The sequence below is a fragment of the Astyanax mexicanus genome, chromosome 19 (assembly GCF_023375975.1).
Source record: "Astyanax mexicanus isolate ESR-SI-001 chromosome 19, AstMex3_surface, whole genome shotgun sequence".
Lineage (NCBI taxonomy): Eukaryota > Metazoa > Chordata > Actinopteri > Characiformes > Acestrorhamphidae > Astyanax > Astyanax mexicanus.
In genome coordinates this window covers 42,103,121-42,116,011 of record NC_064426.1, presented here as the reverse complement: position 1 = coordinate 42,116,011, position 12,891 = coordinate 42,103,121, and the positions used below count along the sequence as shown (strand labels likewise).

The 12,891-nt window shown below is 40.7% G+C and overlaps 1 protein-coding gene across 1 annotated transcript in view; it reads right to left on the bottom strand.

Moving 5' to 3' along the window:
* The window catches only part of LOC103042039 (serine/threonine-protein kinase/endoribonuclease IRE1-like), a 49,896-nt gene that overhangs the window by 9,282 nt on the left and 27,723 nt on the right, over positions 1 to 12,891 (bottom strand). The window contains exons 8-15 of the mRNA XM_022671406.2: positions 11,671 to 11,932; positions 9,829 to 9,907; positions 6,610 to 6,775; positions 5,387 to 5,502; positions 4,904 to 5,092; positions 2,029 to 2,287; positions 879 to 969; positions 610 to 799 (exon numbers count right to left, since the gene is read on the bottom strand). Coding sequence (XP_022527127.2) covers positions 610 to 799; positions 879 to 969; positions 2,029 to 2,287; positions 4,904 to 5,092; positions 5,387 to 5,502; positions 6,610 to 6,775; positions 9,829 to 9,907; positions 11,671 to 11,932 — 1,352 coding nt within the window. The remainder of the gene's footprint in view (positions 1 to 609; positions 800 to 878; positions 970 to 2,028; positions 2,288 to 4,903; positions 5,093 to 5,386; positions 5,503 to 6,609; positions 6,776 to 9,828; positions 9,908 to 11,670; positions 11,933 to 12,891) is intronic.

Below are 12,891 nucleotides of genomic sequence, written 5' to 3'. Positions count from 1 at the left end.
GAAATGGAAGTGCTTAAATCAGCCAAATAAACATTGAAGGTTTTCAGGAGAGAAATCTGTGTAGATTAACATCCAGCACTCGTTTGACTTTAAAAGAACGTTTTTTTTTTTAAGACCAGCTGAATTAGAAGGAAAATATGGCACCATCCCTGTTCCATACTAAGGTCTTAAATGAGCCTTATAGTGCAACAAAAATAGGGTACTTTAAAGTTTAAACATGCACTTATCAAGCAATTACCTACAAGGATCTGTACACCATGAACATCATTAATGCAAGTTTTGAAAATTCTAGGTTACCACGCTAACCTAGCAACAATGCAGTGCTTACAGCGCAGCTACAAACAGAACAGCAATGGAACTATTTTAACCATTTCCTTGTCCTCTTTAAATCTAAATCTTTCAATAAGCAGCAATAATGTAACTTTGGTATAATAGCGCTCGTGCCTACGACCGCAGCACAGCAGTGCCAATATTACACATTACAGCACAAACCTTGAGTGCATTCTTGCTTAAATACAGGTCTATAAAAATGACAAATTAGGTGTTCTATATATGACTTGATCTAACTGATGCGCACAGTTTGAGGGTTTTACACAGTGTGTCCTTTACCTCCTGCAGCGTAGCATTGCACAGCTCGATGGCGATGTACTGGAACTGCCGGTCCCGCTCGGTACAGAAGTAGCGGATGACGTTGGGATGCTCGTCTGACTCACGCAAGAGCTGCACCTCCCTATCAGCAAAACTGAAGCATTCTGGGAGGATTCTCTTCACCGCCACTGGTCTGTTATCGAACTGACCCCTGACACAGATAACAGATCACATTTAGCACAAATAATTACCACCCAGAAGAGCCCTAATCTAGAATAAATGTACCTTACCTGTACACAATAGTCCCTTCAGCACCGTGTCCCAAAACGTTCTTTGGTTTGAAAGTGATGTTTCCGACCCGAACAACGCTGGAGTCGTCCTCTGTAAAAAAAAAAAAAAAAAAAAAAAAAAAAAAAAGTCAGATAATCAGAAAAGAAATGGATCAAGCTGAGTTTTCTGTCTTATCTAGGTTATAAAAAATAATGTTTGATGAAATGTTTTAAAGAATCTATTAAATATCTGCTTCTTTCACCCATATTGTCTCTAATTATAGAATAGGTGAGTCTAAAAGTGGGTAAAGTTTACATCAGCATACTCCTGGCCAATCACAATTGCGCTAGCATGACCCTTACTCTCTTCAAGTCTGAGCAACCTGGGGATCTAAGGTTAGACCTAATGTTAAGCCCACGTTAGGCCAATCACAATATTTACAATATCAACTTACTGTACAACAGACGTACATGACCTTAATACATTTTGCTGACCTCAAAATTTTCAATTTCAGTTTATCCTACCAAGTAGAGCCAAATAAATGAAATTAGCATTTATATTCATGTTTTACTAATGCAGGATATTAATACTTCCCTTCCAACTTCCAACAAGGAACTTTCATAATAATTAACAGTTCACTGTTTTTGCATTATTATGCTATAATTCATTTTAAAAGATTTTAAGTTTTGTGCTAGTGCTAAAATAAAGTCTTAAAATGCCAATAAATAGGATAATAAAGATGTTTAGCATTTATCAAAACAACCAATTTAAGATATTGTTACAATCCCCACCTCTACAACAACATCGTAACAAATCACAATTATTTTTGGGACAGTATATCGTCCAAACAAATAGAGTTGTCATGACTAGGGATGCACAATGATATTATATCATCAGAATTATATCAGTATTGGACAATAATTGCTGGCCATTTTACTTGAAAATTAATTGATTTAAGCTAATTTTTATTAGTCTTAAAGTAACATCAAGGTGTTTAGTCTCACCGAAAGTGACAAATGAACTGGAAGCAGAGTCTTAAAAGTTTTAGAGAGGACGTTAAAGAGAGTGCTTTTTCATATTTCTGCTTTGTTTTCTCAATTGTATCTTTATATTTTTTACAATTACAATCAAAATATAACCAATAAAGAAGACCAGTGTCTTTAATCTCACCTCCATCCTCGTGCTCGGTGGCAGAGCTCCCCAGTTCAGAGATGGAGAGGTTGGAGTGGTTGGAGGCCCGCGGTGTGCCGTTGGGGGTGCTGTGGTTGGAGCTCTCCGTGCGGGTTCGAGCCACCTCCAGGAAGTCTGCGTCGGGCAGCAGGTCGCCGGGCGGCTGGAAGAGCATCTGCTGCTTCTGCAGGAGCTCCAGCTTTTCCTCCATTTGCCGCTGGAACTGCTGGTGCTGCAGCTGCTGCTGCTTCTGCATGCTCTGGGCAAATGAACCACACAGAACCACAGTTATCATTATTACACATACAACGTACAACTGAAAGTTTATTTTCCATGTCAGACAAATAAAGGACAACTGTGCACAGCACATGTAGGACGAGAACAAGGTTTGTTAACTGGGTGGCGGAGCAGTTTTGGTAACGGTAACGGGGTGGCGAAGCAGTTTTGGTAACGGGGTGGCGGAGCAGTTTTGGTAACGGTAACGGGGTAGCGGAGCAGTTTTGGTAACTGGGTGGCGGAGCAGTTTTGGTAACTGGGTGGCGGAGCAGTTTTGGTAACTGGGTGGCGGAGCAGTTTTGGTAACTGGGTGGCGGAGCAGTTTTGGTAACGGGGTGGCGGAGCAGTTTTGGTAACTGGGTGCCGGAGCAGTTTTGGTAACGGGGTGCCGGAGCAGTTTTGGTAACGGGGTGGCGGAGCAGTTTTGGTAACTGGGTGGCGGAGCAGTTTTGGTAACTGGGTGGCGGAGCAGTTTTGGTAACGGGGTGGCGGAGCAGTTTTGGTAACGGGGGTGGCGGAGCAGTTTTGGTAACGGGGTGGCGGAGCAGTTTTGGTAACGGGGTGGCGGAGCAGTTTTGGTAACGGGGTGGCGGAGCAGTTTTGGTAACGGGGTGGCGGAGCAGTTTTGGTAACGGGGTGGCGGAGCAGATTTGGTAACAGGGTGGCGGAGCAGTTTTGGTAACGGGGTGGCGGAGCAGATTTGGTAACAGGGTGGCGGAGCGATTTTGTAACGGGGTGGCGGAGCAAATTTTGTAACGGGGAGGCGGAGCAGTTTTGGTAACGGGGAGGCGGAGCAGTTTTGGTAACGGTAACGGGGTGGCGAAGCAGTTTTGGTAACGGGGTGGCGGAGCAGTTTTGGTAACGGGGTGGCGGAGCAGTTTTGGTAACTGGGTGGCGGAGCAGTTTTGGTAACGGGGTGGCGGAGCAGTTTTGGTAACGGGGGTGGCGGAGCAGTTTTGGTAACGGGGTGGCGGAGCAGTTTTGGTAACGGGGTGGCGGAGCAGTTTTGGTAACGGGGTGGCGGAGCAGTTTTGGTAACGGGGTGGCGGAGCAGATTTGGTAACAGGGTGGCGGAGCAGTTTTGGTAACGGGGTGGCGGAGCAGATTTGGTAACAGGGTGGCGGAGCGATTTTGTAACGGGGTGGCGGAGCAAATTTTGTAACGGGGAGGCGGAGCAGTTTTGGTAACGGGGAGGCGGAGCAGTTTTGGTAACGGTAACGGGGTGGCGAAGCAGTTTTGGTAACGGGGTGGCGGAGCAGTTTTGGTAACAGGGTGGCGGAGCAGTTTTGGTAACGGGGTGGCGGAGCAGTTTTGTAACAGGGTGGCGGAGCAGATTTGGTAACAGGGTGGCGGAGCAGTTTTGGTAACGGGGTGGCGGAGCAGATTTGGTAACAGGGTGGCGGAGCGATTTTGTAACGGGGTGGCGGAGCAAATTTTGTAACGGGGAGGCGGAGCAGTTTTGGTAACGGGGAGGCGGAGCAGTTTTGGTAACGGGGTGGCGAAGCAGTTTTGGTAACGGGGTGGCGGAGCAGTTTTGGTAACGGGGTGGCGGAGCAGTTTTGGTAACGGGGTGGCGGAGCAGTTTTGGTAACGGGGTGGCGGAGCAGTTTTGGTAACGGGGTGGCGGAGCAGTTTTGGTAACGGGGTGGCGGAGCAGTTTTGGTAACGGGGTGGCGGAGCAGTTTTGGTAACGGGGTGGCGGAGCAGTTTTGGTAACGGGGTGGCGGAGCAATTTTGGCAACGGGGTGGCGGAGCAATTTTGGCAACGGGGTGGTGGAGCAGTTTTGTTAACAGAGTGGTGGAGCAGTTTTGGTAACGGGGTGGCGGAGCAGTTTTGGTAACGGGGTGGCGGAGCAGTTTTGGTAACGGGGTGGCGGAGCAGTTTTGGTAACGGGGTGGCGGAGCAGTTTTGGTAACGGGGTGGCGGAGCAGTTTTGGCAACGGGGTGGCGGAGCAGTTTTGGTAACGGGGTGGCGGAGCAGTTTTGGTAACTGGGTGGCGGAGCAGATCTGGTAACTGGGTGGCGGAGCAGATCTGGTAACTGGGTGGCTGAGCAGTTTTGGTAACGGGGTGGCTGGGTGGCGGAGCAGTTTTGGTAACGGGGTGGCGGAGCAGTTTTGGTAACGGGGTTGTGGAGCAGTTTTGGTAACGGGGTGGCGGAGCAGTTTTGGTAACTGGGTGGCGGAGCAGATCTGGTAACTGGGTGGCGGAGCAGATCTGGTAACTGGGTGGCGGAGCAGATCTGGTAACGGGGTGGCTGGGTGGCGGAGCAGTTTTGGTAACGGGGTTGTGGAGCAGTTTTGGTAACGGGGTGGCGGAGCAGTTTTGGTAACGGGGTGGCGGAGCAGATCTGGTAACTGGGTGGCGGAGCAGTTTTGGTAACACATATTTTCTGTTACTGGAATGGGTTGTAACAATGAACACAAGTAAATATTCCTACTGAAAAGCAGCACAAAGGACTGAATTACACATTTCCACACAATGAAGCAGATGACCTTCAAGGAGCAAACATCAATTGCAAAAGTCAATTGTTTTAAATGCTTACAAAAGCAAATACTGGCTTACCTCCATTCACTAAACACACAGAGGTGATATTTACCTTCGGGTAGGTGATGATAAAGGCCACCCAGCCGGCCAGAAGAAAGGTGCAGAAGATGATGGTGGCCATGTCCTTCAGCATGCTGTCCACGGGGGCCTCGGTGCGGGGCAGGCGCCCGGGCTTCTCCTGCAGAGAGCGGATAGGAGGGGGCAGGGCCGTGCTGTCCTCCATCCCACTGTCATTCACCTTCTGGATTGAAGTGGAGCAAAAATTAGGATACAAATAGACCTTTTATTTCTTTTCAGCCCTTTTTAATAAATAATATCATGTCTTGTAAACTATGAAGAAAAAAAAATGGAATTATTATTTAACAAAAAAAAACTTGGATTTCTTCATATTATTATATTATATAATATTTTATTTATCTATTTATTTATTTTTTGTTAAATAAGAATTCCTTTATAGTCTGGATCACTTCACTATTTATTTATAATGTAGTTTGACTGGTACTAAATAAGAGCAGCATAAATACACAGTCCTCACCTCTTCCATGGTTTTCTCTGTGGTGGGGGGGATGACGTTGCTGTGTTGGCGAGGAATGCTTTCTGGAAACTTTTCCAGAATCTTCATATGAGCCTCAGGAGGAGTCTCATGATGACCTAGTGAAAAGACAATAAGACTTCAGTGCAAATAAAAATATCCCATTTCAGCTAAAATAACAGAAAATAACATAAATTGAACATACAGAGTGTCCCTCACACTGTGTCAACATTTCTTGATGAACGGACCAACAGAAATTGTCCAAAATTACCTTAAAATGAGCTCTTTTTACATTGACTTCCATTGAAAGTTAAGAAGGTTTTATCTTTTTCCTGTAAAGTTGCTTTTTTTTTTTAGATACAGGTTTTCAATGGACAGTGACTATATACTACATTATTGTTACATACAGTGGTATAAAAAATATAAAAAAATCCTTTAAAAAGCATTGGTGGTTGGGATCAGCAGTATCAGTAAAATATATCATATATCAGATGAACACAGGGATATTTGAGAAGTGAAATTAAGTTTATAGGATTTACAGAAAGCGTGCAATAATTATTTAAAGAAAATTAGAAAACATAGACCTTCTTAGAAGTAGGGCTTAGATTAGAAGAACTATTATGATTAATATTATTATTATATATTAAAGATAATTTCGCTGATAGATATGCTTAAACTGTAAACCCTGGATGTGTATAAAAATGGGTGCTTAATATAAAAAAAAAAAAAAAAAAAAAAAAAAAATTATATATATATATATATATATATATATATTTATATATATATATATATAATATGTTTTGGGTTTGCCTTGCTGTAAAATGGGTTTATACATGTATTTGCTCAGTGTTTTTTTGTGCTTTGTATTTTTGTGCACAAAAGCTCTTTCACTTTATTGGATGTCCCATTTGACAGTCTTTTGATGATTATGATGTTGAAATTTATGATAATTACCTATAGTTATCCACAGTACACATGCACAGGCATGTTTCTACAAACTATGATTTGAAGCTTTTGGTCATTAGGGGGCAGAATAACCATGTTTTATATGCAGACAGAGCACATTTCAGTATATAGTAGATAGATGCCATGTGGTACAGTAAAATAAATATAGTAGATTAACAAACAGAACATAGCCTAGCCATCATAACTACAGGTTTATATGTGATACAGTTAAAAAAAAAACGTAAAAATTAAAGATCTACAAGACGATCAGTAAAAGTTACCGATAAGCAGCAGGTAGTTCCTCATGTAGTTGATGCGACTGCGCTCCTTCAGGGCAGCGTTGAACTTCACGCTGGTGCTGGGAGTGATCACACACTCCTGGTCCTCCTCCACACTCGCCTGCTGACTGCTGGGGCCCTCCAGCATGGGGAAGCTGCTCCCGCGAGGCTGAGAGAAGAGAGAAACAGACAAACATTATGGCCAATTTGGAGATACAAGGCTTTTGCATGTGTAAATTGATCATTATTCTAATTCTAAAGAACATATTTTCAAGCCTTGCCACCCCAAAATGAGCTAGCAGACACTTAAATTCTAAAATACTAACCTAATGCAGGGTTCTTGCACCAATTTAATAGTCAAATTTAGGGATTTTTAAGACCTTAATAAATATATTTAGTCATAATTAGGTTACAATTCTTTGGTAGAAAATAATTTATTGTATGTGAAATCAAAACTTAACGTTTTTTTTTATTTTTTATTTTGTTAAACTGTGAGGCAGAACAGAGCCATTGTAACATATCTTTTCTATAAATAATTACCAGTGTCTAGTTATCATTATCTCATTTGGGCATATCAATGCTTCAAATAACTGTGACTCAAAGTGCATACTAGTGCATCTAAAAACTCATATGAAATATACTCATACTTCTAACCCCATTTCCTTCTTCCCCTCCTTCACTTCTCTATCCCTTTATTTCCCTTCGACCTCCTTTAAGCCCTGTCTAAAAATGGGTTATCTAAATTCCTATTACTTTTGTACTTCATTATTGTAAGTCGCTTTGGACAAAAGCGTCTGCCAAATGAAATGTAATGTAATGTACTGTAATGTAAAATATATATTATATAGATGTATTATATATACAAAGTGATCTATTTTAAGCATTTATTTATTTTATTATAATGATTATGGCTTACAGCCAATGAAAAACCCCAAAAATCAGTTTCTCAGAAAATTAGAATATTATATATGAGACCAATTGGTACTTTTGGCAGTGTGCCAAGTCCTGCTGGAAAATGAAATCTTACACCACTCAATGCTTCCCCTCTGCTGATGACTTATTATAGAGATGCGGATTTTATTTTCCAGCAGGACTTAGCACACTGCTCACACTGCCAAAAGTACCAGTTGGTCTTTGATAATATGCTAATTTTAGTTTTTGAGACGCTGATTTTTGGGTTTTCATTGTCTTTAAAACCATAATCATCAACAAAAAATAAATAAATAAAAATAAACACTTAAAATAGATCACTCTGTGTTTAATACATGTATATAATATATGAATTTCACATTTTGAACTGAATTACTGCAATAAAGTAACTTTTCAATATCTTATTTTTTATTTTTTTTAAGATTTAGTCTAGTATTTACAGTTGTGGTCAAAAGTTTACATACACTTGTAAAAAAACATAATGTTATGGCTGTCTTGAGTTTTCAATAAGTTCTACAACTCTTATTTTTCTGTGATAGAGTGATCGGAACACATACATGTTTGTCACAAAAAACAGTCATAAAATTTGGTTCTTTCATAAATTTATTATGGGTCTGCTGAAAATGTCACCAAATCTGCTGGGTCAAAAATATACATACAGCAACAAAATTTGTCAATTTTGGTGATGTAGCGAGTTGTGTCAATCAAATTAGCTTCATGTCATGGCCTCTTCACTTCTTGTAAGTGATTCTGATTGACTACAGCTGTTGACTTCTCATGAGCCCATTTAAATAGGGCTCATTTGACCCAGTGATTAGACTCAGCTACAAAAGCTACAATGGGAAAGTCAAAGGAACTCAGTGTGGATCTGAAAAAGCGAATTATTGACTTGAACAAGTCAGGGAAGTCACTTGGAGCCATTTCAAAGCAGCTACAGGTCCCAAGAGCAACTGTGCAGACAATTATACGCAAGTATAAAGTGCATGGAACAGTTGTGTCACTGCCACGATCAGGAAGAAAACGCAAGCTATCACATGCTGCCGAGAGGAGATTGGTCAGGATGGTCAAGAGTCAACCAAGAATCACCAAGAAGCAGGTCTGCAAGGATTTGGAAGCTGATGGAACACAGGTGTCAGTCTCCACAGTCAAGCGTGTTTTACATCGCCATGGACTGAGAGGCTGCCGTGCAAGAAAGAAGCCCTTGCTCCAGAAAAGGCACCTTAAGACTCGGCTGAAGTTTGCTGCTGATCACATGGACAAAGATAAAACCTTCTGGAGGAAAGTTCTCTGGTCAGACGAAACAAAAATTGAGCTGTTTGGCCACAACACCCAGCAATATGTTTGGAGGAGAAAAGGTGAGGCCTTTAATCCCAGGAACACCATGCCTACTGTCAAGCATGGTGGTGGTAGTATTATGCTCTGGGGATGTTTTGCTGCCAGTGGAACTGGTTCTTTGCAGAAAGTAAATGGGATAATGAAGAAGGAGGATTACCTCCAAATTCTGCAGGAAAACTTAAAACCATCAGCCCGAAGGTTGGGTCTTGGGCGCAGTTGGGTGTTCCAACAAGACAATGACCCAAAACACACATCAAAAGTGGTAAAGGAATGGCTAAACCAGGCTAGAATTAAGGTTTTAGAATGGCCTTCCCAAAGTCCTGACTTAAACCCCATTGAGAACATGTGGACAGTGCTAAAGAAACGGGTTCATGCAAGAAAACCATCACATTTAGCTGAACTGCACCAATTCTGTCAAGAAGAGTGGTCAAACATTCGACCTGAAGCTTGCCAGGAGCTTGTGGATGGCTACCAAAAGCGCCTAGTTGCCGTGAAAATGGCCAAGGGACATGTAACCAAATACTAATGTTGCTGTATGTATATTTTTGACCCAGCAGATTTGGTGACATTTTCAGCAGACCCATAATAAATTTATGAAAGAACCAAATTTTATGACTGTTTTTTGTGACAAACATGTATGTGTTCCGATCACTCTATCACAGAAAAATAAGAGTTGTAGAACTTATTGAAAACTCAAGACAGCCATAACATTATGTTTTTTTACAAGTGTATGTAAACTTTTGACCACAACTGTATCAAACTATAATTAACTAAATTTTCTCACATTTAAAAGAATAATTGCTTTTTTAATGATATTCTATTATGATTATGTCAATGGCATTTAAATCTTCTTAAAATTACAATGATATTGTTTATCGCCATTATTACTGGGAAGATATATCATCCATAAAAAAAATTGTACTAATAGTAGTTACTGCAGTTTAAAGGTTTACTCACCACTACAGTAACTCCATCGTGCACCAGAGAGAGAGAGGCGTACAGGCTGGTGGAATACTTGCCCACGTACAGAGTAGACCTGCAAAACACACACAAATTCATTTTTTGGATCCTGAATGAAGAAAAGCTCGTCTGTTCATTTAATTCAAAAGAAATATCACAGTAAAAATGTGTTATAGAATTTATATAAAAGACTTTCATGACAAAACTCCCACAAACAGATGGGGCACGTGGATCCAGCCAACCGCACCATGTGTGAGCATTAATGTCTCCAAAGAGCCAGAAATGGAACCACTATTACACACAGCACTGAACAGTAGGCATCTAACGATACAATATCACCACAATATATTGCTCACAATAATGATATTACGATAATAAGATTCTGCGATACTTGATATACCCATATTAGGGGGGCGAGTGTTTCCATGTTTCAACAGCAGATATCCATGATGTATCATTACCTAAAACAACCTGATGCATCACAATATCAATATTTTGTCCCGCCCCTAGAAATGTTTAATTTAAATTAATTTGAACACTTTTTTATATCCTCTCTCACTCCATCTTCTCCCTGTTTTACAGTCTCTCTCTTTTACACTCTCTCTCTCTCACTCACTCTCTCTCTCTCCGTCTTTCTCACATGCTTTCTCTTAGTGTCTCTTTCTCTCACACACACTCTCTGTAACAATGTCTCTCTTTTTCTCACGCACTCTCTCTGTATCTCTCCTTCTCTCTCACTCTTTCACACTGTCTTTCTCTCTCAATGTCTCTCTTACACTATCTCTCTTTCTCTCGCATGCGCTCTGTCTTTCTTTTGCTCTTTCTCCCTCTTTTACTCTCTTTAACACTGTCTCTCTTTTACACTGTCTCTCTTTCTCTCGCATGCTCTCTCTGTCTTTCGTTTACTCTCTCTCCCTATTTTACTCTCTCTTTTACACTGTCTCTCTTTCACTCGCATGCTCTCTGTCTTTCTTTTACACTCTCTCCCTCTTTTACTCCCTCTTTTACACTGTCTCTCTTTCACTCGCATGCTCTGTCTTTCGTTTACTCTCTCTCCCTCTTTTACTCTCTCTTTTACACTGTCTCTCTTTCTCTCGCATACTCTCTCTGTCTTTCGTTTACTCTCTCTCCCTATTTTACTCTCTCTTTTACACTGTCTCTCTTTCACTCGCATACTCTCTGTCTTTCGTTTACTCTCTCTCCCTCTTTTACTCTCTCTTTTACACTGTCTCTCTTTCTCTCGCATACTCTCTCTGTCTTTCTTTTACACTCTCTCCCTCTTTTACTCCCTCTTTTACACTGTCTCTCTTTCACTCGCATGCTCTGTCTTTCGTTTACTCTCTCTCCCTCTTTTACTCTCTCTTTTACACTGTCTCTCTTTCACTCGCATGCTCTGTCTTTCGTTTACTCTTTCTCCCTCTTTTACTCTCTCTTTTACACTGTCTCTCTTTCTCTCGCATACTCTCTCTGTCTTTCGTTTACTCTCTCCTCCCTCTTTTACACTGTCTCTCTTTTACACTGTCTCTCTTTTGCACCGTTTCTCTTTTACTGCCTCTTTTTTAAAGACAGTTTTACAGAGAGACAGTGTTAAAGAGATGGATTGTATATATCAATAGGGAGTCGGAATGGTATATGTTTATACTTCTCTACATCCAATCACAGCCGGAAAGAAAACCAGCTGAAATTTAATAGGAGTAACGAGGCTATTCTTAAAATGTGAGGAGTAGAAAGTTTAGATAATTGTGTGAAAATATAAAACTAATTACTCCAGTAAAGTGGATATGTTGGTTATCTTTACTTAAGTAAGATAATAAAGCAAATGTTCCTCATCCTTCTTACATAAGCTTGTCGTCTGGTTTCTTCTCTCGGGGGAAAGGGTACTTCCACTGCGTGATCCGGCCCATTTCTCCGGCTGTGTAAATGAGGTAGCGCAGGGTTTCCACCGCTACGTTGGTGTGCGGCACCTTACGCAGTCCCTCACGCTGCCAGATGTACATGGCCACCACTGGAGAGTTATAGTTCTGCACCCACTTCACATCACCCGACTCGCTGTCCACCGTCACCACCAGCCCGTCGCCATTCGACACAAAATGAGCCATTTCTGTGTGAAAAAAACAATATATATATATATATATACACATGTATTTATTCTAATTCTACAGAGACATCAATTATCATCTTGCCTGCCAAGACTAAGAAATACCAATATACTCTGGTCCCCCTCAGACTGCCATCTGTACATAAAGTACTTTATTTAATTTTTCCTTCATTATAAATGAATAGTGAAGTGATCTATCAGATTATAAAGGAACACATAATGAATCATGTAGTAACTTAAAAACAGTGTTAAACAAACCAAAATACTCTGTGAAGAAGCATTTAGGTGCTTTGTTAACTCCTGATGAGTGCCAGTTTCACCAATATAAGGTTTTTAATGGTCTTTTTCCGATTGACTGACCTTCATTTCTTAAAGTCATTTTTTGTACTTTTCTTTATTTATTTGAGTAGTTGTTGCTTTTTATAACCTGGATTAGAACATTACTCAAATATTCACTATTCACTGTATACCTGTAACTCTACCTCTTCACTACTTTACTTTAACTGATGCTCTCAAACACTTTATTAAGAGACAAGAAATTCAAGTAATTAACTCTTGATGAGTTCAGCACAGCTGTTAACTGATAGCCTGAATTCTGGGTGACTCTACATCATAAAGCTGACTGAGAAAATCCAGCAGAGATGTGCAAAACTGTCATCTGTAACTCTAATCAAGGATATTCTGGTTTTGTTTAACCCTTTTTGTCTAATAAATAATTGCATATGTTTTTTTCTTACAGTTTGGATGACTTTAGTATTAATCTAAAATGTAGAACAATTTAAAATAATGATAAAACTCTGAATTTAAGGTGTAATTCTGCCTGTTTCACTACTGATAAACTACTACTGACTCACTTCCCTTAAGTTCTTCCTCACCACTAGGATGACAAACACAAATACAGTATATTAAGCTTCAAAAAGCAGAAGACTCAAAAAGCAGGAAAAGGTAAAGTCACACAGAGG